This window comes from Anoplolepis gracilipes, chromosome 1, assembly GCF_047496725.1.
Source record: "Anoplolepis gracilipes chromosome 1, ASM4749672v1, whole genome shotgun sequence".
NCBI lineage: Eukaryota > Metazoa > Arthropoda > Insecta > Hymenoptera > Formicidae > Anoplolepis > Anoplolepis gracilipes.
The window spans coordinates 11,303,286-11,328,483 of NC_132970.1; the positions used below are offsets into that span (position 1 = coordinate 11,303,286).

Here is a 25,198-nt window from a genome sequence, read left to right on the forward strand (position 1 = left end):
TTGTTTTCTACAAACTTGCAATTTTATTTTACCGTTGCAAAACTAACGAAATGAATTACTGGGATGTGAAATCGCAAAAACTCTTATTCTCGCTACATGATGCTTTAAACCTTGTCCGGCCTACAAGTCATCTTAAATAGACCACAACTAACGATTGTCACTAAAACGCTTACCGTACATAGTAGTATCGTTCGTAGCTGCATTGTTCGTAGAAACTTATGTTTAGTCAATGTGTAGTTGAGCGTATCCGTTTCGGTTTACTCGAAAGTTGTTTCACCAGAAACATTGATTATTTGCAATTAAAAAGGAGGACAATCTTAAATTTAATGCGAAATATTATATCTTTTTTGCAGTTTTAGAAACAGTAGAGCATTACGAGATTGTAATAATAAATTATAATTGTTGTTATATTTACTACATATACTATTTTATTATACTACATGCATTAAAACTGAGCAATTATGATATCATATTTTGCTGTGACAAATAAAAAAAGAATATATATTATTTATAGGTAGGATTAAATATATAATAAATGTTGGAACAGAGAAAGAGAAAGGCATCCTGGAAAATTTTATTAAAAACAATAAACCTTATTAATTAATGTAAATGTTTCAATATCAAAATCTTGTTTCGATAATTCTTTGAATAAGATAAAAAATCCTATCTCCCTTTTTTTTAAATATTCAGATAAAATAACAATGTATGCAAAAACACATTATTGTCATATACAACAAAGTCAAAAATAAAATTATTTTATTCGCTTATATTTTTATAGTTGTAAGTATGACAGATAAGTGCAATTCTATAAAAATAATAAATATTTTATTTTATGTAAAAAAGTAATATAAAAAAATATTATATAATACATTTCGCAGTCTTGTTAATTATACATAATATAAATTAGATGCAAATGATGTAAATATAAATATAAATAAAGCATAGTTATACACGCGCTTAATGTGCTATTTTTCGTCACTTGAGCGTTGTGTGCGTCTGTTTTTTTTCTGTCTTTCTGTTAAAGAACCATAAGCTCGTTCGTCCATTGCGTCAAGCAGATTGCTACAAGACTCTCTATTAAAGACATATTCTATTTCGCAATTAATAACGGAAAAGCTGATCTATCTTTAAATTATTTACATAAAATTTTTGTATAATTATATTTTACTGATTCACTAATTTGTTTCTATTTACTAATTATTTACGCATAGAATTTTAAGACACTCTTACAATTCATTACAGTCTAAAATTATCCTCAAAAGAAGCCTTCAAAATTCCCATCAGAAAAACTTAAACGATTTCTAAACCTTTGGTATTTTGCTTAAAATCGAATAAAACTTAAACGTCAAAAATGATTTGTTTAAAAATCAGTTTTAATGTAAAAATATAAAATCCAATCTCAATAAATATTATCGTACGAGTGTGAATAAAAAATTAAAAAATTTTAAAAACGCGAAAAATTAAAGTAATTCGAAAAAATAACAAAAAATAATATACATGTATGTGTATGTGTGTATGTGTGAGTGTATATTCTCATGTTTTTATTTAGTTCTACATTCAGAGCTAATTTATCGTCCGACGCTGAATAGGATTCGTCAAAAATTCCATTTAACACGTGAGACGATAGTTATAGCGGCAAATATGCAAAACTGCAAACCAAAAGTAGGATAATCACATTTAATATTCAATGCGAATGTAGAGTTAAATTCTTGAGATATCACAGATCTAAATACTGCGGGCGAGAAGAATATAACAGCACTCGTGCATAATCTGATGTCCTACTGACGAGAGTCTCGCAGTATCCGCGATTATCTATAAGTATAGTAACCAAAGTAGGTAAAATTCTTGTAATGCGTAAATATCCTTCACACATCGGAGGTGCTCTTATCTATCTGCCTCTGTAATGTTACGTCCTAATGTCGCCGTTGCCGTAAATATGTGAGTCGCTGTGCGTCATTGACGTATTCATGCGTCGTGCTGTACGTCGTCCGGAAATTCGGACATGATAGTAATAAAGAAACCGAGCACGTTTGTTATTACCGTAGAGAGAGAGTTAGGTGCAACGATAATGATCGCAGAAGATAAGAGAGATGAGAAAAGGAAGATGATGAAGAGAAAAGAAAAGATTAAAACGGATAGTGCAAATAAATACTATAGGGTAATTCTACGGGAAATTCTCAAGAATACGGATCCGAGGACGTCGCACTTCTCATCGATATCTCGGACAATCCTTGGATCCTGGCTCCCTTTCGACCATAAAAATTATTCACTTTACGTGCGCCGAATAAGCCAATTCATGAGCGTCTGGCTGTCCGAAGGTCGGCGTTTGTTCATGAAAACTTCTCCCCCATCCGCTGGAATAGCTGTCGTGACCATGATCATGATGAGGGTGTGCCACCACCTCATAAGTCACGTGCTTCCCTTGCGAGAAGAGCTTTTTCAGACCTATGATACCAGCTAGTAGAAGAGCGATCTTCGATAGAAGGAGAGCCTTGCCGACCAAAAGGGCGAGAGCTTTGAACGCAAGACCACCGATAAGGCCCATCTTCAAAACAGCCGCCGCAATCAACGGACCCATGTTATTCTTCTTTCCACGGCCTGTAAAAAGCGAAATAAAAATAACGTCATTGTCACTTTCGGCGAGTTAGTCAAGCAGTGGGCAAAAAAGTGGCGCGACGTGCATAATTGTACTTTCCACGCAGAAAGCAATAAAGTTCGGCGATAAGCAAATGAATGAGCGTATGAATGAACCAAAGGAGAAAGCTATTTGTTTATGCAGTCAGTGACACAACTTTACTCACGCAAATACAGCGAAAATCGAAACCAGACTAAAACTGACACGTCATTTAAATATACAAGATATGCAAAAAATGTGCGAGGTGTATAACGTGATATTCTTTACTCAACACTGACATAATCTCTTTTTTACAAAAATGACAAATAATTAATAACATTTGAATAATTAAAATAAAAGAAATTTGGAAATTAAATTTAAAACGGTTTTTTACAAATATTTTAAATGTATTTTAAATGACATTTTATTTTAAAATCAACTTTTAAAATATGAAAATATATAAAATGTCTAAATAAGTTTTTAAAGAAAGCTTTTAAAGAAAATTAATTATGTATGTTTTAAATACATTTGACGCAGCTTCTCGAACATTTTGATTTTACCTAAATGTGCGTATTCTATCTAAGAAAAAACAGTGAAAAATTATTCGTAAAAATAATAATAATAACTACCGTCTTGAACAGGTTTGTCAGAGCGCTCGATAGATAGACCCAAATTTAACGAGCCAGTCTCATCCTCCGACGCAGACACAACAATATCATCCTCGGGTAAAATCCTCCACTTGATGCTTCTCGATTTAATAAAGGCGTAAAATTTATTTGCGACAAGATCGAGAAATTGAGTCTCATCATCTTTACTTCTTCCAGCCTCGAACGTGATCACATCCTCCGACGTTTGACTCGTTTTCCTGATTTCAATGTCATCCGTGAGCTCGATCGAAGCCTTCTTCAGCAACTTGTTCATGTAAGTCACCAACTTCAACATCACACAACTACTGATGTCGTTTTGGGAACATTTTGAATTGAGCTTACGAAGAAGTTCCTCTTCGTATTTAGCTCGATCCGTTATCGTCATAGAGTGCTGCTCCATGACGCTTATTTTCTCCTTCTTCTCTAAAGGATTTGCCAAACATACTCCCAAGCAAAATAATGCCAATACTAAGGTTGTCTTCATGATGCTCCTCTGTCGAAATATAAATTCAATTAAACAAAGAGACAAAATACATTTTACGGATACACCTAAACATTTGATATACCAATTACAGTTCAATTAAAAGCAATTTAATATGCGTAACAAGATAATTTCGTGTACAATAAAAAATATTGTATTCTTATAATATTCATACAATAATTATTAATTATTACAAATAAATAATTATAATTTAATAATAAAACTAAATTACAAAAAAAGTACAATGATTGACACACAGCAAGATGCAAACGAAATACCGACGATAAAACAAGATGCAACTGTCGATACGCGTGTCTTCAAGCAATGTATGAACGCGCACGAATTGAGTTCAACATTCGATGATCCACGAATAACGGAAATGATAAATTGACCCACCTGGAGCCGAAGCCACGAAAAGTACAGGAACGCGAGGAGAGAGGAACGTAATGTGTACACGCTGCGATAAAAACTTGTGGCCCTTTTCTCGATTAACGGATCGATACCGTAAGAGCCCTTCTGATGCACTCTTCTCTCTTGTCAATCCCGATAGATAGACGATAGTATATCGACGAGTACTACAAAGCTTCTAAACCCGCGTCTCGCCCCGACGACTTTATATACGTAGATCACCGCCTTAGAATAGACACCGAGATGTGCACGACGTTATTGCACATCGACCCACCACCTTGCCGTGGGGAAGTCTATAGGGTTCCCCTGCTAACCTGCAAGAGAGGATGACGCGCGAATGTGGCGGGTGGTGACGGTCAGGGACGAGTGGTAGCGGTGCCCACTTTTGCCTTTGATACGGCTCTAAGAACACGCGGTAGGCCCGACAGCGATGGTGGGATAGATCGTGCATGACTGCCTTGTGATCTCGCGCGCGGAAGGGAGGATTGACCCGAGAATCCGTCCGCGAAAGAAGCTGAGGATAGAGCGCAAAGCGCTGTCCCTTGCGCGCAAACTGGTTTTGCTCGTCGCGCAAAGCGGACAACACCAGCAAATCATGAGGTATCTCCTTTGCAAGGGGGAGGAGAGAACCCGCGTATCGTTCACCTGCATACACACACAAACTAGTTCCCAGTGCGATGAGCGCGATACGCATCGTGTACGCGTCGTAGATAAACGTCGCGCCGGTCTGGCAGTAGCGGCTCATCGCACTCTCGTCCTTGTGTGAGTCGAGACGGCATCGAGCGTTTCATGAACAAACGCACGGAAACACGCGAGCCACTGTCGTTCTGATGGACCATTACCGACTTGCTTGGCCGCGAGAACCGTGTCACGGATGTAGAGCACGCATGCCAGCCATCCCCGGCACTTTATACGCGAACGTGCGACTCATTAATCGTGGCTCTAAGCCCGGATTTTCAACAGTCTCTATACGCACTCGTGGACTTTTAGGGTAGAGAGACGAGGCTCCATATCAAAGGAAAGCCTCGATAATGCTGGGAAAGCGCTCAAATAAACGAGTTGTTATAGTCCGAGGAAATTGCCGACTAAATGCGCTTCATAAATAGCCTCGGTCGCGTGATTTAATTAATTTTTGCGAAAACCATTGCAAAAAAGCGTTAACAAACAAGAGCGCGCGAGACGTGGTTGTCACGCTAAATTAACATACTTTGGTGACGGCATATGGCACGCAGCAATTGATGCACCGGATATATTATAATACGTTTGTTCTAGAATGACGAGGATTCGAGGAGAAACTCTCACGTCTATCGGTACATTCGCGAAATTTAGGTGCGTGCACATAAGTATAGATAATACTAATCACATTATGTTGTACACAGACTGTTTGAGCTATCAGATCCTCATTGAACCGTGAATAGTATCCGGTATCCGTTTACTCGTCATTCATTAATACACTCACTTGTAAATCCATTTACTTACATCACATGACTGTAAAACAAAGTACAAAGCGAGCGCGTAGAAAGCGCGTTACAAAAGTCTCGAAGAAAATAAAGAGAGGTAAAGTACCTCTCGAATGAGTGAATATATCGTCAACTGTAAGTTACTACAATTACACGTCACATATGTTTGCGGTTGATCGAATGCTAATTTCTATTTAGACATTGTTTAGTGACAACTTGCAACTAGTAAATGCCATTAATATCAATCTTCCTGTTGTAGAGTACTATTTAATCCCTAATAAAAAAATATATATTAAAAAAAATATATATTACATACTGAGAGGATATAATGAAACTAAATTAAGAAGAATAATTTAAAATTTAAACTAAGAAAAATAAATGATTTGGTTTACTTTAACTCTTCCGATGCAGTAGTCCATCGAGTGGTAAATAATTTCATTATTTTGACGATTAAGCAAGTCAAACACACTAAGCCGTTTAATGAAGATTTAAATTTAACACACGTATGTACGTACAAGAAAAATAATTAATTTATTATAATGAAAATACTTTCTTGTCAAACCTGTTTAGTAAGATATATTTTGTCTGCAAAAACTGATGTAAAAAAGACATAATGCAACATTAATGATCGATCGATTTACATCTATTATACATAATGACTGAGCGATTTTGCCTAATTAATTATAAATAATTACAAAGATTTATATTTATCTAAAAGATTTGAAGTAATAAATGAATCATCAAGTTTCAATATACTGAGAGCATAGGCAATATGTACATGTATTCTGTTACGAAATTTTAATTTAAAATTTATTTAATATTTACATGTAATATTAAACTTCGAAGCAATCTTCACACACAATTTTCCTCACCGGCCTATAAATTTATATGAGATTTACTGCAAAAAAAATAATTACAAAATTGTGTAAGAGAAAGATCAGAGAGAAATTTAAGTGGCTAATGCGTTTTCATGGAACAAATTTATAGCTAAATGGATTTAAAAAAAAAACTACTTAAACAATTATAATACATTTACAGTCATAATCTAAAGCATCTCTCAAATACATTGGTTAATGAGGCTTAATCGATGAATAATGAGGCGTGGGCGAAATCGAAGAAAATGCACCATATCCGCCTCTCTCGTTCTTGAATCTAGAGCCTGTTTTCTCGTAAGAGCGACTTTCGCGATAGGTAGGTAGGTAGATAGGTACAGAGGTTAACGTCACGACCTAGCTGCGAAAGCTCGTCCATATACACCGATCTTTCTCCACGCGAATCACACCATTATAAGGTGCTCGCCAGAAAGAGCGTGTTTTGGTGCACCGTTACGTCAAATTCCAGACATGCATTTCGGAATCAGAATCTCGACTTTGTTCGTCGGAATAAAATAACTATATATGATATAATATGCAAATACACCTTATCTACATTGATCAACGTAGATAATCAAGATCACTCTAGAAAATCATTTAAAATTGATGATTTATTTTAAATTCAAAACACATAATTCGTAAAAAAATTTTTAAATATATTAAAAATACATAAATAATATAATAAAAATTTTTCTAATAGATAATCTAATATATATATATAATATGGAGCCTTGGGGAATATAGGACCCTGCGCAAATGTCTTAAGATTCTTTCGCATGAATTTGCGTATACACATAATTCTTTAGTCAACTGGATCCCACACTCATAATAGCGATACTAACTTAGAACCGTTGTGCGATGGTGGAAACAGATAATACGATTTTAATTGAAAGAAAGCATAGTGTTAACGACAGAAACCATTATCAACTATTATTTAGTGCATATAACAGTATAGTCGCATTATTTAATACACAAAGCTAAGTTTTATGTGTATAAAAGTGTGGAAAATTTCCCAGTACATATAATATTATATGTATATATATATATATATATATATATATATATATATATATATATATATATAAAATATGTTTAACTCAGAGCGAGTAGTATTTTTAAAATATTTTAATTTAAAACATTTTAAATGTTTCATAAAAAATAGAACGGCAAAAGAATATGTATTAAGAAAGTTTCTAAGCTCGTTCTTTGCAATTTGCTTCCGGCAATTTAATAGAAAGTATAGAAAAGCCGAAAAGTCGAACAACTCATTTTTAGCGACGTAGGCGTCGCTTTCGCTGCGTTTGTAATTAGGATAAGCATCGGTGTTCTCTTAGTAATTTGGCGTATATAGATATATACTTGCGCTTATCTGTAACTGTGTAAGAAAATTTATATAATTATAAGCGCACTAATTTGTAGATACAATAGCATCTTCTAAACATCAAAATAATCAAATTAATCTTATTCAGGGTCACATAGTTCGTATTTCCTTTCGCTACTATTATACAATCATTGTAAATAAAAGGTAAAATTATTTTTATTTTATAAAACATTTTATAAAACAGTTTATTGCCTTGAAATATTACGTGTTAAATTCGAAAATTTTTCGGATATTATAAAAATATTTTTTAATATAATACTAAAATAGTATTCTGTTTCATCAATTGCTTATCAACAATATAATCAAATTATTATGTAATTTAATTACTCTATTATCTTGATATACTGCATTATTTTCTTCTTTAGAAAAATAATGAATCTGAACAAATTATCGCAGTATATATATTGTCTTATATATTTGTCAGCAATTAAGAAAATATCAATTCTCAATATACCACCGATGTGCATTTCTATCGATTTGCTTTCCGTATATCGATGCGAGACCGGTCATTTCCGGTCTTCTCGACAATCGAGGCCACTTGGTCAGCAGGTCCGTTCTATCCGATTCCCTGGATCACAAGTGAGAATCGTATCGGACCGGTTCACGTATAAGATAGTTCCTTATATTGCATCTGAGAGAGAATTGGTGGAATATCACGAACAGAATTTTCACGCCATTTAATGTGCATTTCGATAATCAAGATATATCTGATGCAATAAGAAATACTGGCATTTCTAAATGTTAATACAGAAAAACGCAGTAAATGTACATTTTTTATAATACCATCCTAACCATCGTTATCACGCATCTAAACTTATATCTTTGTTGCTATAGTGTAAGAATAATAATTGTACATTACTATAAAATTTAGATCTTTTAAATTTATTAAAAATCTAATATATAAAGTAAATCTTATATAATATATTTACTTTTGACTTTAAATTGTATGTTAAAAAAATAATAATTTTTTCTTTAAAAAACTTTTTATCTCTTCCGCATTTATATAATTTTATTTACTACATATAATTTTATTATATTTATATTATATGTATACATATATTCAATGAGTTTTATGCACCATTAACTTTTTTACGAAAATTGCTATATTGCAATTATTTCAGATTTAGTATAAAGAGATTAAATATTTAAAAAATTAATTACATGAAATGTATCCTATGTCAAATATCTTCTTTTTATTGTTATCTTCTTTTTATTAGTTCTTTAATTGTTTTTAACAAATATTATTAAGACTTGACTTTTAATTATTAAAAATTTCTAATGAAAATAATTTTGAATATTTATTTGTTTAATATTAAAAATGTTGGTTCTTTAATCAATTACAAAAAGAAAATTTAGTCAGTTAATTTTAAGTCATCATTTGCACAATGCTGTAAGAGCATTATCTCGAATCGCAAATAACTTGTACGTGATGAACGCATTTGTTGCGTCGAGTGCATATTAGTGCGTCGGTTTCATTGTCGGTGTGTGCCGATGATTCGCCTTTGTGTGATATTTCGATTTCGTTCCGATAAGCGGTTCGATTTGAATCGACTAGAATTAAATCAATTATCTGATAAGAATAAGATGAAATCATCGTTTATCGTCTCATCTCTTATAATATCGTTATATCAAACCTATCGAATATCACATTTTTTTTACATCTTAAAGGTATATATGTTTTAGTTTAATAAGCTGACTAGAACAACTTAGCATGATTCTGCGACATCATAATATCTACAAACCACTATGATATAACGAATCATATTTAAGCAGGTTCGAATCACTGTAAGATCTGAATATGCTCTGACAATGAGACAAAAATCAGGACAAATAAGATTCACATCGATCTTATCCATCAATTTTATTTTCTTCCGCTTCCGTTTATAATCTTATAATCTTTGCTTGAAATTACCTCGACTTAAAGTGCGATTCTCGCTTAAAACAAATATTGTTTCACAAGCCCAAAATTAGAGAATGTTCTTCAAAATACCTATGTGTTGTGCAAAGTATTACTTATAATAAACTGCATAAACTTTTCGTAAATACAATGTGTGAGTCAACTAATGATTTGACAGAAGAAGGAAATCTAGAAGACATCGGGCGCCGGCGGAGCAATTTTAATGTAAATATTTATATATTACGACTTGTATATTAGTTGTTATATGTAAATCATGTACACACATTAATTCAATTTGTTTATTAAAATGATATAAGCAAAGAGTGTACTAAAGAAAAATAATTTTATATAAATTCTATAAAAGTTCTTACTTTATAAAAAAAATAATAATTTTTTAAAATTTATACAGTTATTCCACTATATATCACTTGCTTATTATTGTATGCATCGAATAGAAAAACTGGGTATATACAATAATAATTATTTAAAATATCGATTAAATTGGGCATTTTTATAATTTGGATTTTATATTTGTATGTCACAGATCAACATATATAGCTTTAATGTCATCAACTTTCCTGCTGCGCATCGCTCGGTAAATAATAAACTTTTATTTGATTTTCAGGTAACACATTTGTAGAGACTGCACACTGTACAATAGATGAGTTAAAAAACATAGACGGAATAACTTATTATAGATTTTAGATCGACATATCAAATTCGAGTGAGTTTTAATAGATTCTCTCAATATACACGTTACAAAGGTAAATTAGAGTATAAATAAAAAAGGCTAGAAAACATTTTTTTATTCATAAAGTTCACCTAATTTAATAAAAATTACACTAATAATTTGATTAATAATAAACTTATTTTTATATAACGCGCGCCCATTTTATCGTAATTTTTTATAATTCATTTATCTATGTTCGCAAAATCACGAAATAATAGCAATAAATTTTGCTTTAATTATATAAAGCCAAGTTATTAATTAATTATATTGCATGTAATATGATAATAAATCACACAAAAACGTTTATTTTATTATTAATATAAATTATTATTATAAAATTAGTTTATTACTTTATAGTGTAGAAATTTTAACTAATAACTTGGTTTTATATTAACTAAAGTAAGAAAATTAAAAATAAAATGTCTAACAAATAATTGTAAAGTCGCATGACGTAAAGGAGCATAATATATACCTAAATATATAAAGACTAGATGTCATTAAATAAATACGGTCAGAAGTAATGAAAAGTAAGTTAAATATTGAAAAATCGATAAATTGCGCTAAGATAAGATAAGTGACAAATCGTGATCAAAAAAGGTTTACCAAAAAAATATTTAAACATAATTATGACCTAAAACATAATTTTTCACATTCTTTATTCTACCTACACGTCATCGCAATTTTTTAAGAGAAATAAACTTAAATTTGTTTTATAGGAAAATTTAAAAAAATTAATTAACACATTTCACTATACAGGATCCATAAGTAACAGGTTTCAAAGTAAATTTTTCTTTTTAAAATAAAATTATGTGATGACAATTGCTCACAGCGAAAGAATCTATTGACATCAGAGAAAAGATACAACAAACTTTGAAACTTTCGAGAGAGGAAAATTGATAAATTTGATATATCTTTTTTAAAAATGGATAATTACTTTTTTATTGACAAAAAATATCTAGACTTGCACATTCATACTTTAACTATATACAACATATTTCATTCATATACATATACAATATATATAATAAAAATATAAAAAGTATGCTTACATAAAAGTATATAAATATAATAATGATCATGAAAACGACTAAAATTAATATCGCACTTATAAGTAACTTTTATAAGTATATATAAAAGTTTGACTTTTAATTTAATTATTATTTATTTTTTGATAATGTAATAAATGAGTCAATTTACGATTTATAATGCTGATATCCACGGTATGCCAAATCCTGACCATAAGATTCTGCATTTCCATAATGATCATGATAATCAACATCGGGATAAACTCCGTAATGAGGATTAGCAATGCCGTTTTTGGTATAAACTGGCGGATAATAATTTTGATAAGGTTTGTAAAGTTTAAAGAAACCTATTAAACCGGGTATAACAATTGCCAGAAATCCGAGGAACTTCTTAAACGAAGCTAATCCCAAAATCAAAGGCAAAAAGAGTAGTATCTTTAATTTGAAAAGTTTTAAAACAAGCAAAACCGGTATTAAAAGCTTTCTGAATTGATGGCGAGCTAAAACAAATATAAAATTCATAATAAATAATAAATATGGATTAGAAATTAATTAGTAAACTTACAAAAAGATCATTTAGATCTGTTAAGAACGATTTTGATAAGTGTTACATATGTTGTAGAGAGATTTCTGTGCATTTCCTGTGCATAAAGATAACCGGATATGTCACAATAAGTATTAATTTCCGAGAAAATTAAAGGGAAAGCGTCAATAAATGTTTTTCCATTTTTCTTTCACTGGATTTTTAAAAAACAATTTTTTTATTGTATGATCATTGGGAATGTCAAAAATAACTATTAAGTGAAAAACTCGATTTGTTAAACCAAAATTAATTTTATTAGTTTAGGTATACCACTAGGTACCTAAGCCCTTTTTTCATGACTAATAAGTGAACTAATAAAATATTTTTGCTCATTATACTGTTCTGCCATCAAATTAATGTTTTTTTGTAAAGTGAAGGTGAATACAGCTTATAGTAAATTTAATTTTTTATTACTCCTGACATAACAAGGTGGTCACTTATTAGTTACCTACAGACTCAAGCCCTTACACCGCGTCAAAGTTATGATCATTGTAGAAGTTTTAATATCTTTTTTATTTTTTATATTTTTTTATTAAAAATTTTTTTTTTTAAATAGGCATACCTAGACTAGTAAAATTAATTTTAGTTTAATAAATCAAGTTTTTTTCTCATCTAATCATTACTTTTGACATTTCTAATATATAAACCGGTTTAAAACGTCTTTCGACGTTGTCCGATGCCTACTTCGAAGCTTTGTTTAGACTTTTTGGTAGACTGTTTCATAACTATAGGAGAACCGATCTGATGTTTTAACTCCCAACCTGAACCTCCAAATATTTTGATGGTGACTTCTCTATATACAATTTTTCCACAGATATATGAGATCTACAGTTTTTAACGCCAGTTCCGAACGACCTAGATTAGAGAAGTCTCATGACAAGATACTCTCGGTGGTTTGCCATTGGTTTCCGAGAGGTGAAATTCCTAATAATCAATACAAAAAATTGTTTCTTGAAAATTCTGTAAGGTCAGAAAAATGTTTTTATTGACCTTCTTTTTTAATGTTTTCGAAAAATGCCGTTACATCATATCCGGTTACCTTCGTGTATAGAGAAGACTCCTCTACAATATATATAACACTCAAAATCCGTTCTTAATAGGTTTGAGATGGTCCTCTTATTAGTAAAACTAATTTAATATAGTTTATTTTAAAAAACTATACTAAACAAATTTAAGAAAAATTATTCTTTTAAGACTTTTTAAACAATAAAATATTATATAATTTTATTATTTAAAAGAATATTCAAAGATAGAATCTTTTACTTGAATATAAAATTATATATATATATATATATATATATATATATAGATAATTTAGAATTAACTTTCCAAATATATTACATAAAAAGGATATTATTTATATTAATTTTATGTAAAAAATGAAGAAAAATTTAACTAATTATGATATGCACAAATATTTATGTGTAACATACTTTAGATGTGTCATAAATGTGTGATTAAAAATTGAAGACTGTCATGGTAATGAAATATAAACTAATAAATAGTAATAACTTTTCTTTATAAATGGATGTCCTATGAATTATTTAAATTGTACAAAGATATAAAAAATTACTTATAAAAATGCAAATATTACATAAGTATATATTATATTCCCACTTTTCTAAATATTGTAATTAAAAAAAATATTGTAATTAAAAATTGTTTAAAAACTTTCTTTTGTGTTATAATAATAAAATAAAAAATTTGAAATAAATACTTACAAAATAATGTATCCTTCTTATTTTCAAGTGTATCGATCTCATCAGCAATTTCATCTAGAAATCTTGGCTCATATGAACCATTGCGACCAATCTCCGTATCAGGTATAGTCAATTCGAAGGACATTGTCTTAATAAACCTTTCCGCTTTCCTTTTTATAAAGTTAAGCATTTGATCCCATTCTGTTTCACCAGATCTGTTAGATATATTTTATTAATTAGAAAAAGATGCGGTCTATATTTCAATATAATTCAAATAATATTCAAATCTAATTAAAATATTTAAAAAAATTACTTATATACTTTTTTTTAATCGCATACACATCTTTCTTTATACAATAGCTACATACATTATGTACAATATATACAATTACATACATATATATTCTCCTTATGTCTCTCACTTATCTCTCTTTATATTTATGAAAATAATGACATACCTAGGTTCGTTAGAATATTCGTATGGCTGATGCTGTACTTCCTTTACCACTCGATCAGACATTTTCTTAACTCGAACATAATCACTTAAAGAATATTCATCGTGATCGAAAAAATTCGAAAAATAATTTAATGCTTGAGATTTGAAACATTCAGCTAAATCGCCGGTTATACAACGTTCATTAACTTTCCCCAAGTATGGATCGACATTTCGTCCAGTTCCAAGACCAATATATTGGAATAGATCTTCTACATGTTGAACAGGATTAAATCCTCTCTGTTGCGATGAAGTTTCTGCGAAATTTTCTAAAATTATAAACATACATTATTTAAATTTATTCTATTTATTTATCTTTATTCAGTTGTTCTTATTATTTTAAATTAAATATTACAATCTTGAATGACATTTATTTTTTTAAATAAATTAAATAAATTGTTATAATTTTTATGACTTAATATTAATATTGCAAAAATATACACCGTGTGATTTATTTGAATTACGTAAAACAGAAAAAATGCTTATTTATGGAAACATTTTATTTATATCCAACACATTAGGTATATGTGATTTTTAAATTGGATATAACATTTTTATTAATTTTTAATTACATGTGTATATATAATTTTTATGTAATTTTTAATTATTATCTATATAATTTGATGTACATAAAAATAGACATTTCCACAAATAGATACATATAAAAATTTCTATAATTAGATACATGTAATTTTGTTAAAAAATTATTAAATAAAAATAAAAATTTTTTACATCTGCACATATCAATTTAAAAAATAAAATATTATACCTTCTTTTTTTACTTGTTGTTCAGAGACGCCATCTTGAAATGTAACTTTACTGGCAGACTGACAGCATACCAGCAAGGACAATACTAAAAGAACTCCTAGAATTACCAACAACCGCTGCAGTTGCATTCTGCTCTTCTAATTATTCCACCTGTAATCACACGTCTTTATCAGTTTATGTTTTCGTTAGGTTATGCAAAAAAACTATATACATTGAAAGATACAATGCGAATGCGATATTAATGATCAAGACTTAATATTAAAAAAAAAATATTAATTTATTTCTAAAAAGTAACTATAATATAAACTATATTATAATATATAATGTATAAATTACTCTCTCTCTCTCTCTCTCTCTCTCTCTCTCTCTCTCTCTCTCTCTCTCTCTCTCTCTCTCTCTCTCTCTCTCTTTTTAATTTTGTCATTATCATATGATTTTGTATTCTTTATTATTTTTCCAATATAATAATATTTTATTTTAATTATATAATAAAACATATTTTAATATATTATAACAAAACATATTAAAATATTTTTAAATGTTACAAATGTATACATATTTAATACTCAATTATATTATCACTAAACACGTGAAATATAACTATATATAAAAATATAAATGATCACATACAATTCACATATATTTGTTCTTTTCTTAGAAAAAATTTAAATACGATTATATAATTTCTCACCAAACTATCAAATAATCGACACTCGTTACGCGACATCCTTATCAAGAAAACATGCCCGTGGTGATCCTCGAACAGCACTCGAACGTCTGCGAGATCGACTGTTGGCAGTCGACGTGCTGTGGTTCACCAAGTGCCGTTAGATTAGCGCACCAATCAGAGTTAAAGAATAAAAGGAGAATCCGCTTCTCAATTCTAAATTCTGATCACGCGCGCATTCCACTTGAGTAATAATAGTAATGTATACCTTATAATCATTTTTGTTATTTGTAAAATTGCAAAGTGGATTGTTATTCTATAAAATTGTGAGAAATTATCAGTAATGATATCAGTGTATTTCTTTTAAATAAACCAATATGAGTGCATCAAGTGCTTATAGATAAATACTTAATAAATGAGTAAATAAAGTGCATGAATAAAATGCAATAAATGAAATAAATTTAAAAACCGGTATAAAGAAACAAAATTAATTAAAGGATATAATTTATAATTATAAAAATGATAAAAAATTTATGCAAAACACATAGATTAAAGTATGTTTATCTTACCTCTTCGTAATAAGTAGAGCGTAAATTTAATAAATTAAAATACTAGGCGTTCTAAATAATTAATAAACTGTAAACGTCAATACGTGCTGGACACTGCGTTATCCAAATGCCATGTGACGCCCTAACCCACCATCATCTTTATATTTACATGGACAAACCGCTTTGTTATCCGAGAGGGGGAAGGATCCGCAAGTCGTTCCCAGAACAGCGAACAGGAACATCTACAAAAATCGAAAGTGAAAGTAGTGCCCGGAATTAGAGCCGGAACCAGGTAGTTTGAAGGAACAGACGGAAAGTACGTCACTGTAAGAGAGAGGAAGTCAATGTACTTTCATCTCCAGTTTACAAGGTGCGTCATCGCCATATCAGGAAATCATTCTTTCTTCATCGCCGCTCTTTCTCTTCTCATCTCATAATTCTTACACCATAAATCTCACTACACATATAATCTAACATTTATTGCTTTTGATACGCCGCTCTTTTGATCTTGCGCAATTTTATATATTATAAAAGATTTCATTAATTAATATATTCCATATTGCTTTTATGAGACTAACATATAAAAGCTACGTGTGCTACGTGACTGCCATTCATGTATTTTCAACTGTTATTTTAGTCATCAGCTTTATTATTACTATATTATTCAACAGTAATCAGATTTATTATAACAATTTTTTGTGTTAAGAATAACATTTTGAAAATAATTTTTTTTTAATTGAATGTATAAATAGCTGCTAAAATCATTTTCAGCAATATTTCTCTTATTTCTTAAACCTTCACCAATTTTTTGTCTACAAGCGGATTTAATAGATTTTATTTTATTGCTTATCAATCATATCCATTATCAATAATATATTATTAATAATATATTATCAATAATATCTATTTCATTCGACGCCTTAATTTTTTATAAACATTTCTGATATTTTTGTTTGAGTGATTTTTATGTTTTAAATATCATCAATGGCAAAAGCAACACATCATAAGCGGATTTGATCATCACTCGCTCAGCGACGTAAGCGACACGCTATGCGCACTTATTAAAAAAGCTATTAAATATATATATATATATATATATATATATATATATATTACTGTAACCTCGAGAGAAGTGTTACAATTGCCTCCGTTCTTCTTCAATTTCAATTAAATTTGTCAAATTATACGAGCCTCGCTCAATAACAGATTTTCATTGATGCGAAATAATACATAATGCGTATCACGATAGACATCATGGCAAAAAGATAAAATATTTTCGAACAATCAACTTTCCACAACTCCATACACTTTTTTTAAAGAGTAAATTATTACAATTTGCATTTTTAATAAAACAAAAGACTTTCTCTTGTTCTTAACCGCTTTATATTTTAAACAGGAGATTTAATTATATATTATATAAACATGATTATATTGAAAACTGTAACGTATTGCACAGTTTTATTATGTGACTGACGCCAAATATCTTTCTTTGACGAAAGTACTTTATGCATTAATTTATAAATATATTGTATAAATATGGTATAATCACAAAATTTTTAATAACATTGTTAATCTAAATACATATGTACTCTTTGTGTGACAGGTATGTATCTCGCTCGAATATAGTATTTTTATTACTTATGTCATATAAATAAATAATATCCAAAGTCTATTATCGTTCATCGCAAAATTAAATCTCGCATCTATTTGATATAAATAACTCTACAAATAAAAATTAAATTAAATTAAATACAATTATTTAACACGCACATTATATCTACATATTTGGGATAATAATTCATTTACGTTAAATTCTTAACCAATTAGTTTCTCATTTCGGTGAATAACTTTTTAATGAGTTATATTGTAGCTCTTTTTTAAAGATTGTCGCTTTGCTATGTGAGAAGTAGATTCATGTAGTCTTCTCGTAATCCAAAACTGAATGTTTCATAAATCGAAGAGCTCTTTCATTATATCATCACAGTTTCCACTTTTAAAAATGCATTGAAAATAATATTTACGTTAATTATTAATTGTTTACAATTATGTATGACCAGCTTTCTTAAAAAATACATATATATACGGGATATTTCTTATTCTTATGCGCTTTCTTTCACGTATTTACGATAATTACTATTGTTTACTAAATAAATGGTTGTATCCTTTATTAAACGTGTTTTAAAAACAGAATTTAGTTAGCATAATAAAAAAGCAACAGCAAAAGATAAAATAAAAGTTGCAGAATAATTTTTAATAATTTTTAGTTTTTTATGATAATAACACCTTATGTTAATAACGTCTCTGAATTTTCGTAAAGGTAATTATTAAAAGTTCTCAATCTTTAAAGATTTATGTGTGTCACTTAATACCGGAACTTATATATGGAAATATGGAATCAAGCAAGTTATTAACAATATTTAGGAAACTGTGTGTATAACACATCAAGAATTTGTTTAGTTTAGAAATTGAAAATTTTCATAGTGTTGGATTAAGACTCACAAAAGCCCCAAGCGCAAATCGATTTCAAGTTCTCTTATCTAAGACTCTTAAAATTAAAATCTAAAACCCCGAGAAAGTTTTAAAGAATGTTAAATACTACTCTTAATATCTAAAATTAATAAAACCAAAAATTAATAAATTATCTCAGGAATGAAAATCGTATCTTTGCGTCTTGAGGCTTCAGTTGAGCACTTGTCTATTATGTAATAATCCATCACTAAGAGAGAGAATATCTCTTCCTTCAATTTTACATACGTACAAAATCTACGAACGAATTAAGAGCGAATGCTAATTTTTTTTAGCAACAACACTAATAAATTCGATCGAAATTTTGCAGGCTGCTGTTTCTCTGTTAAAGCTCTACAATAAATCCGAGATACATCTTCTCTCTTTACCGCATTCGCAATTGATAGCTAATAGACAAAATACGTTCTCTTAGATCTTTCTGGCCTGGACAAGCTTGTTGATGTCTTGATATGTCGCCAACATTGCTTGATTTTGCTTCGGAACCTGATCCTCACGACCATGCGCGCAACCGGCATAGATCTCTTCACATTTCACGCCATCTTGGCCGTCCTTGGCGGCCTTCATGTATCTGAAGAAGCGTAGAACGTCGGGATTGTCGCTGCTGGGTTTCCTCAGCTCGTTCAACTCCCTGGACAGCTGGGCAGACACCAGGTTCGAGTATGGCGCGTACCGCGCGGGACTCCGATACATCGCGCACACCGCATACTCCCTGCAACCTTCTGTGTTGTGGCCGAGACGAGAGAAGACGGCGTCGAGACGTGACAATAAAGGTGAATAGAACGGGTCGTAGTTGGTCAGGAGCAGGGAGCTCGTCGGAATCTCGTGGAAGACCTGCCACCGATAATCAATGTGTGGTCATTTAATGGTCTTCGTATCTGTTACATGCAACGACTAGGCGCCGCACTTGTCGAACAAGTTGAAGAAATGAAGTCAGTAAGAAAGTGGGTCGCGTGAATCTCAATAGGCGAGAGTGTCAAAAGTGGAAGACATACCATCGCGCTAATCGTTGATAATATGAAGAAGCGGTCGAATAGAAATGAAAGACAAATGTATTGTTACGGTATACTTACCTAGTTCATTATGTAAACGTCAATAAACAGTTCTTCCGAAGTGTGAGTATGATAATGACTGTGATAATGAAATAGTAATGTGTACAAATCAAAAGGTATATTTTCTAGTAGTTGGAAAAAATTATTTAAAATAAGAATTAGATATTCTACCAAATATTAATTAGAAAATCCCGATACTTATTTGTTTATTTAAATTTCTTTTGTTAATTAATTTAACAAAAAAATTTAATAATATTTATGTGATAAATATATTTATATTTAAATAATATTTTAATAATAATTTAATAATATTTATTAAATAATGAAGAGAGACGCATTATTGTTATCAGAGTCCATGAAATTGTGTAATAACATGCATTTGACATCTTATTCGGATGACATTTACAAAGGGGAGAGACAAAGAGAAAGAGAATAATAACTGTATATTACGTATTTAAAAAAAAGCTCACCTTAAAGTCCTGTTTTTTAGAAAGTCCATGTGAAGCCACGTGGCGCGTGTAATAACGATCCGAAAGTGCATTTGCGTGCGATATTTTTGCGTCGACGAATGAATAACGAGATGCAATATCCGGGCTCTTCTGCGTTTGCATCATGCTCTCGTCGTACATGGCGGATGCTGGTAATGTTCCTACAGGTTGTCGTGTCAAATAATCGTCGTTGTACAGGTCAGTGTTATCCTTGAACTCGAAATTTTCTTCGGGTGGTACGGGCGCGGTATGCGAGGATTGTGCAAAAGAGGAAACGCCTGTAATTTTAACATAACACACATTTGTATAATACTTAGTTAATGATAAACATTTTCTAAATTAATATTAATGTGTGTTACTATGCGAATTCCACACAACAACATTCCTTAAAAAGAAGAGTCAGATAAAACCGGTCTCTCTGAATACAAATAACATTGTTGCATTATCTTGCTACTTTTGCCTTTCTAACATTAACTTGTTTTTTTTTCATCTTCTAAATTTTAAGTTAAGATTTTGTTTAAATTCATTTAAAATTAAATCACATATACAATTATTATATCTCTCTGAAATATTGATCATTTATATAAAATATTTTTCAATATTAAGTAATCTCGTATATGGATGTTTTTCATTTGAGTTAGACTTACCGGATGTTGCAGATACTTATAACATATTTTAAATTAATAAAAGACGGTCATGCTGATTATATTACTAATTATTACTAATTATTTCGAAATATCTTTACTCTTACAATTTAATTTAAACTAAAAATACGTAAAATACGTACCTTTTCCAACAATATTACCAATACTGCCGATAATACTCGGTAGGAAGAGGGCGAGTAACACACTCTTAATTATCTGCATGCCAAAGAACAGGGGTAGCAATAGTTTCTTCAGACCGAACGCTAGAAAACCAAGTCCGAATCCTGTTAAAAAGGTACTCTTTCCCTGAAAGACGGCTGAAAGCAAAAGTACCAGCTCGTTAAAGCCCTGCGGTTAGCCCTGAAAGCCATGCTGCGCAATCAGCATCACATTTTCATATTCTACTTCTGCAACTCCGCGTGCCACGCATTTTGCTGAAACACTCTACGTGTGGATAAAATATCCCCACGTTTAATTATAATTAATTTCACCGCTCGCACAATGTTATACGCCTTGTTTTTTTCCTTGTTATACCCGTTTCATCGCTGGTTTAGTTCGCGTTTCTGCCAATTAGCATTGACCCAACCTTAATTTAGCTCCAAAAAAAAGCTCCATTCATGAAATTAAAGCTCTCTGACACCCTGATTTTGTTTATGCCAGATTATGTCTACGAGCGTACTAGATTCGTTGCTTATCAAATAATTGAGAAAAAAATTAATTGATGAATTCATCCCCGGAAATTCTATATGGAAGACAATAATCTTGAGAAAAAGAATATTATTATTTAGCATGTATCTTCAGAATAAAATTGAAAAGTGGAAAATTAAAGCGAAGTGAAATAGCAAAATTTACAACATAGTTTATATTCTCTTTTTGCATAAAAATCAATTACTCTCACTTTGCATCAGTTACAAATTATGTAATTGCTTCGCGACGAGCGCCACAACATGCGGATAATGGCTAATGATAATGATTATGATTAATGATTGTGATATTTCCCGGCGATGCAATTTCAAAAATTCACCTTTCATGTCGGCAAAAGTAACGGCACTAGTACACACGCGACTAAAACCAGTAGCAAGCAATCTAGAAACTCACAACCAAAGAACGTCCTGGCTTTGCTAGCAAGGCCCAGATCCTTGTTCAGTCGTATCTTCATGACGTGTGTCCTGGCGTAGCGATGAACCTTATCCAGAAGACTCGAATCCGGCTTCGCGTTATTCTTCTGTTCGTTACACGTGACATCTGCTTCAGGATTTTTTATTATTTGCACGGATTCCGTTACGTTGTACGTGTCAACTTGTGACAGTCGATCGAGAAAATCCGAAAAGTCTTTTCGAATGCAGGAGACCATGAGTTTTCCTCTGCATTCTGTTGAGTTTGAGAGAGACTGGCTGGTCGTTGAATTCATTTCAATTGGATTAGCCGTGACATTAGCCATTCTCGATGGTTCAATCTGATAATTCTCTTTGTCGTCCGTATGAAGCTCGAGGTCAAATTTAGTTGGTTTCCCGGACATTTTGTGAGGATGATCATATGAGAACTCATTTTTGTTCTCAAAATCGCTTTTGTTCTCAAATTCGTGAGAGAGGGATATCACGTTTTCCTTAACGATGAAGTCATCGTGACGCACGGTCTCGTTCAAGGACGCAGTCTCCGCGTGGACCTTGACTTCCACGATAGAATGAAGGCATCCAACAGCCAGAATCACAATCGAAATTATCGTGGCTGCTCTCCCTCTTGCCATTGTCTGATCTATGAGAACGACACCAGGTGCTCGACTATTAGCTAGCTGTGATTACTATGGAAAAAGAACTGCATCTCGACCAGCAGCTTCGTTTCCTAAAATGAAATAAGTATCGGAATAAATAAAAGAAGTGAAAAATTTTAGAATTAAATAATATACGAAGAAAAAGCAGAAAAGTACAAAAAATAAACTTAGAAAATGATCAATGCATCTCTAAACATACGTCAAATAATCTTATATTGTTTTTTCTATTTAAAAAATGTATTCCTTTATTATTTTTCTCTTTTTGAAAACTACTCTATTCAGTAATTAAATAACTTTAATTAATAACTCAAAGTTATCTAGAAATCAAAGATTATTATCTTATTGTATTAATCTAATACATGTCAACTGTATCTTTTAATTAAGAAGATAAATACGTAACGGTATGTACATATATACAAAAGAAAAATTATTAATAAAATCATATTACGAGTTAGCCAGTTTATACTATAGTTGTTTCTATACACAAGGCAAAACTCGGTTATGCTAGATCACTCTTGCATGTCCTTTATTTTCCATATGGTCAGCTGATCCTATCATCCATATGAGTGAACTGTACGCAGGATTCTGCTGTACACGTGTAGATTAACAAATAACTATTGAACTTTATTTTTAACAGTTTGTTTATATTTGCATAAATCATTTATTATCTTTATTAATCAATTTTCATATATTTTAATTATAATTTTCTTTTGTGGGTTCATCACAAATTAATTTCTGAAAATTTATTTTTTATAATTATTTATATATTAATTTCATACATTTATTATATTATTTTTATATATTACATGAGTTAATATTATAATCACTATATAGCATCCAAAATATAGTTTAATGTATTCTACATTGATAAAATTAATTTTTATGTATTTTTTAATGGAATTAAATGAAGAGAGATAAATCCTCAATCAATAAGAACCTCCAATCTTATCGTTTTAAATTTGATTAAAATACGCATGGGATATAATATAAGCTATAATAATATAAAGGTCCAAAATATATCTTGATTGCAATTTTTATTTTTTGAAAGTTTAAGCATATGCACATATGTGTGGCTAATAATTAGCAAACGAAAAAAGTGTGGCTCTTTTATCAATCTATTTTAAATCTAATTTTACACAACAAGCTCGGTGTTTTTTTTTTTTTACAAGTGCGTTCATACTATAGATTACTACATCCATTAATTAAATGGTCTATAGAAGATTATTAACCAATTATCTCTTATCGCAAATTTTCCTATACTCACTTTCACGGTGTATCGCTGACATCAACACCCTATTCGCAACTAGATTAAGGAGGATCAGCGTCAATCTCAGTAGTCGTGTGACTTCTTTCACGATCGAGAAGTAGCCGGTCGATAGAACGCGCTTGAATGATCAAGTGGCCGGAAAGCTGTATACGAAGTCCAATGCTGTACTGACAACCGGTCTCCGTAGGATCGGCTCGACTGACCCGATCTGGGTTACCCGGCCATCCGTCTCTTCGTCCCTCTATCCATTCCTTTCCACCTTTCTTGCTGACCACGTTCGTTCATTCGTCCATTGGTTCCCGCCATCGATTTAGAATCTACCCTTCTTGCTCTTTCCTAAGAAGAATCGTAGATACGATCGTTGCCTCAAGGGGGAATTCTTCCCCATTCAGAAAGGATTTATCGAATTTATCGCGGGTCTAACTACTGAAACCCTACTACCAGCGATTTCACTCAACAGTGTATCGGCGTTTAGATCAGTCAGTTTAATGAGCTCAATGAGAAATTACTTTCTGCGATAATTGTTATAAAACCTAGTAAATCTAAATAAGTAATAATAAATCTTAATCTGAACGATAAAGAAAGAAGGAAATAAAGAGAGAAAGAGAGAGAGAGAGAGAGAGAGAGAGAGAGAGAGAGAGAGAGAGAGAGAGAGAGATAACAGTAAAGACAGGGAATGATAGGAGACAATCAAAAAGAATTTAAATAATCTACAAGGGTTCTCAAACTCGCGTTTAGTCCACACTTTCTTTTGAAGAGATCTCTGACTAGGGAATTAGTCTTCCTTCTTGAAAGATCTAGCTTTATCTCTTTCTTTCTAAATGTTATTCACATTTTTTAAAAATATTTCCAAAATAAAGCACACCCTGACCTGAAAGCTTACACTATTATGCTATCATATTAATTTTTTATATAACGGCAAGATTTAAATAGTTGATTAATTAAAATCTATTCTCTCGTATCTATTTGCATATATGAATAAGGTACTATACATTAATCATTTATATAAATTTATATTATTTTTACTGTGATTGCTTATGACGTTAATATATTAGTGTAAGATATTAATTCGTAATCACTTGGCATATTATTTTTGAAAGTCATGATATTTCATGATTATATACAATGTAACAATAGAAGTATTTGTTGGCAAAAGAGTAAGAGAATATAAAAGAGTAA

The 25,198-nt window shown here is 30.9% G+C and overlaps 3 protein-coding genes across 5 annotated transcripts; all 3 read right to left on the reverse strand.

The window, feature by feature from the left end:
* Window positions 1-1,521: 1,521 nt before the first annotated feature.
* LOC140667570 (uncharacterized) lies at window positions 1,522-4,313 on the reverse strand. The gene is made up of 3 exons (XM_072895647.1): window positions 4,139-4,313; window positions 3,244-3,754; window positions 1,522-2,598 (listed from the first exon to the last, which is right to left on the reverse strand). Exons 2-3 carry the CDS (start codon window positions 3,743-3,745, stop codon window positions 2,267-2,269), a joined length of 834 nt encoding a protein of 277 aa, XP_072751748.1. The 5' UTR covers window positions 3,746-3,754; window positions 4,139-4,313; the 3' UTR covers window positions 1,522-2,266.
* A 7,144-nt stretch (window positions 4,314-11,457) lies between these two features.
* Window positions 11,458-15,861, reverse strand: Osi2 (DUF1676 domain-containing protein Osi2). 2 transcript variants are annotated; one of them, XM_072893342.1, is made up of 5 exons: window positions 15,751-15,861; window positions 15,061-15,209; window positions 14,257-14,548; window positions 13,820-14,013; window positions 11,458-12,015 (listed from the first exon to the last, which is right to left on the reverse strand). In XM_072893342.1, exons 2-5 carry the CDS (start codon window positions 15,185-15,187, stop codon window positions 11,684-11,686), a joined length of 945 nt encoding a protein of 314 aa, XP_072749443.1. In that variant the 5' UTR covers window positions 15,188-15,209; window positions 15,751-15,861; the 3' UTR covers window positions 11,458-11,683. The 2 variants fall into 2 exon arrangements, with proteins under 2 accessions (XP_072749443.1, XP_072749434.1); XM_072893333.1 differs by having other exon boundaries at window positions 14,257-14,560; window positions 15,751-15,858.
* Window positions 15,862-17,389: 1,528 nt separating this feature from the next.
* On the reverse strand, window positions 17,390-24,194 carry Osi24 (Protein). Of its 2 annotated transcripts, none has more exons than XM_072893589.1 (5): window positions 24,017-24,194; window positions 22,080-22,823; window positions 21,125-21,244; window positions 20,320-20,615; window positions 17,390-19,631 (listed from the first exon to the last, which is right to left on the reverse strand). In XM_072893589.1, the coding sequence occupies exons 2-5, from the start codon at window positions 22,726-22,728 to the stop codon at window positions 19,209-19,211; spliced, it is 1,488 nt and encodes a 495-aa protein (XP_072749690.1). In that variant the 5' UTR covers window positions 22,729-22,823; window positions 24,017-24,194; the 3' UTR covers window positions 17,390-19,208. The 2 variants fall into 2 exon arrangements, with proteins under 2 accessions (XP_072749690.1, XP_072749682.1); XM_072893581.1 differs by having other exon boundaries at window positions 21,125-21,298.
* Window positions 24,195-25,198: the final 1,004 nt, after the last annotated feature.

Bases quoted from the DNA above. Each gene is read 5' to 3' on its own strand.
- LOC140667570 (XM_072895647.1), bottom strand. From the start codon at position 3,745: ATGAAGACAACCTTAGTATTGGCATTATTTTGCTTGGGAGTATGTTTG. The intron at 2,599-3,243 runs GTAGTTATTATT...CGCTTTTTACAG, and splicing joins TGACAAACCTGTTCAAGACG to GCCGTGGAAAGAAGAATAAC.
- Osi2 (XM_072893333.1), bottom strand. From the start codon at position 15,187: ATGCAACTGCAGCGGTTGTTGGTAATTCTAGGAGTTCTTTTAGTATTG. The intron at 14,014-14,256 runs GTATGTCATTAT...TATATCTAACAG, and splicing joins GAATATTCTAACGAACCTAG to ATCTGGTGAAACAGAATGGG. The intron at 12,016-13,819 runs GTAAGTATTTAT...TATTTGTTTTAG, and splicing joins TAAGAAGGATACATTATTTT to CTCGCCATCAATTCAGAAAG.
- Osi24 (XM_072893581.1), bottom strand. From the start codon at position 22,728: ATGGCAAGAGGGAGAGCAGCCACGATAATTTCGATTGTGATTCTGGCT. The intron at 21,299-22,079 runs GTGAGTTTCTAG...TTTTGCTTTCAG, and splicing joins AGCCAGGACGTTCTTTGGTT to CCGTCTTTCAGGGAAAGAGT. The intron at 20,616-21,124 runs GTACGTATTTTA...TTAAAATTACAG, and splicing joins TGGTAATATTGTTGGAAAAG to GCGTTTCCTCTTTTGCACAA.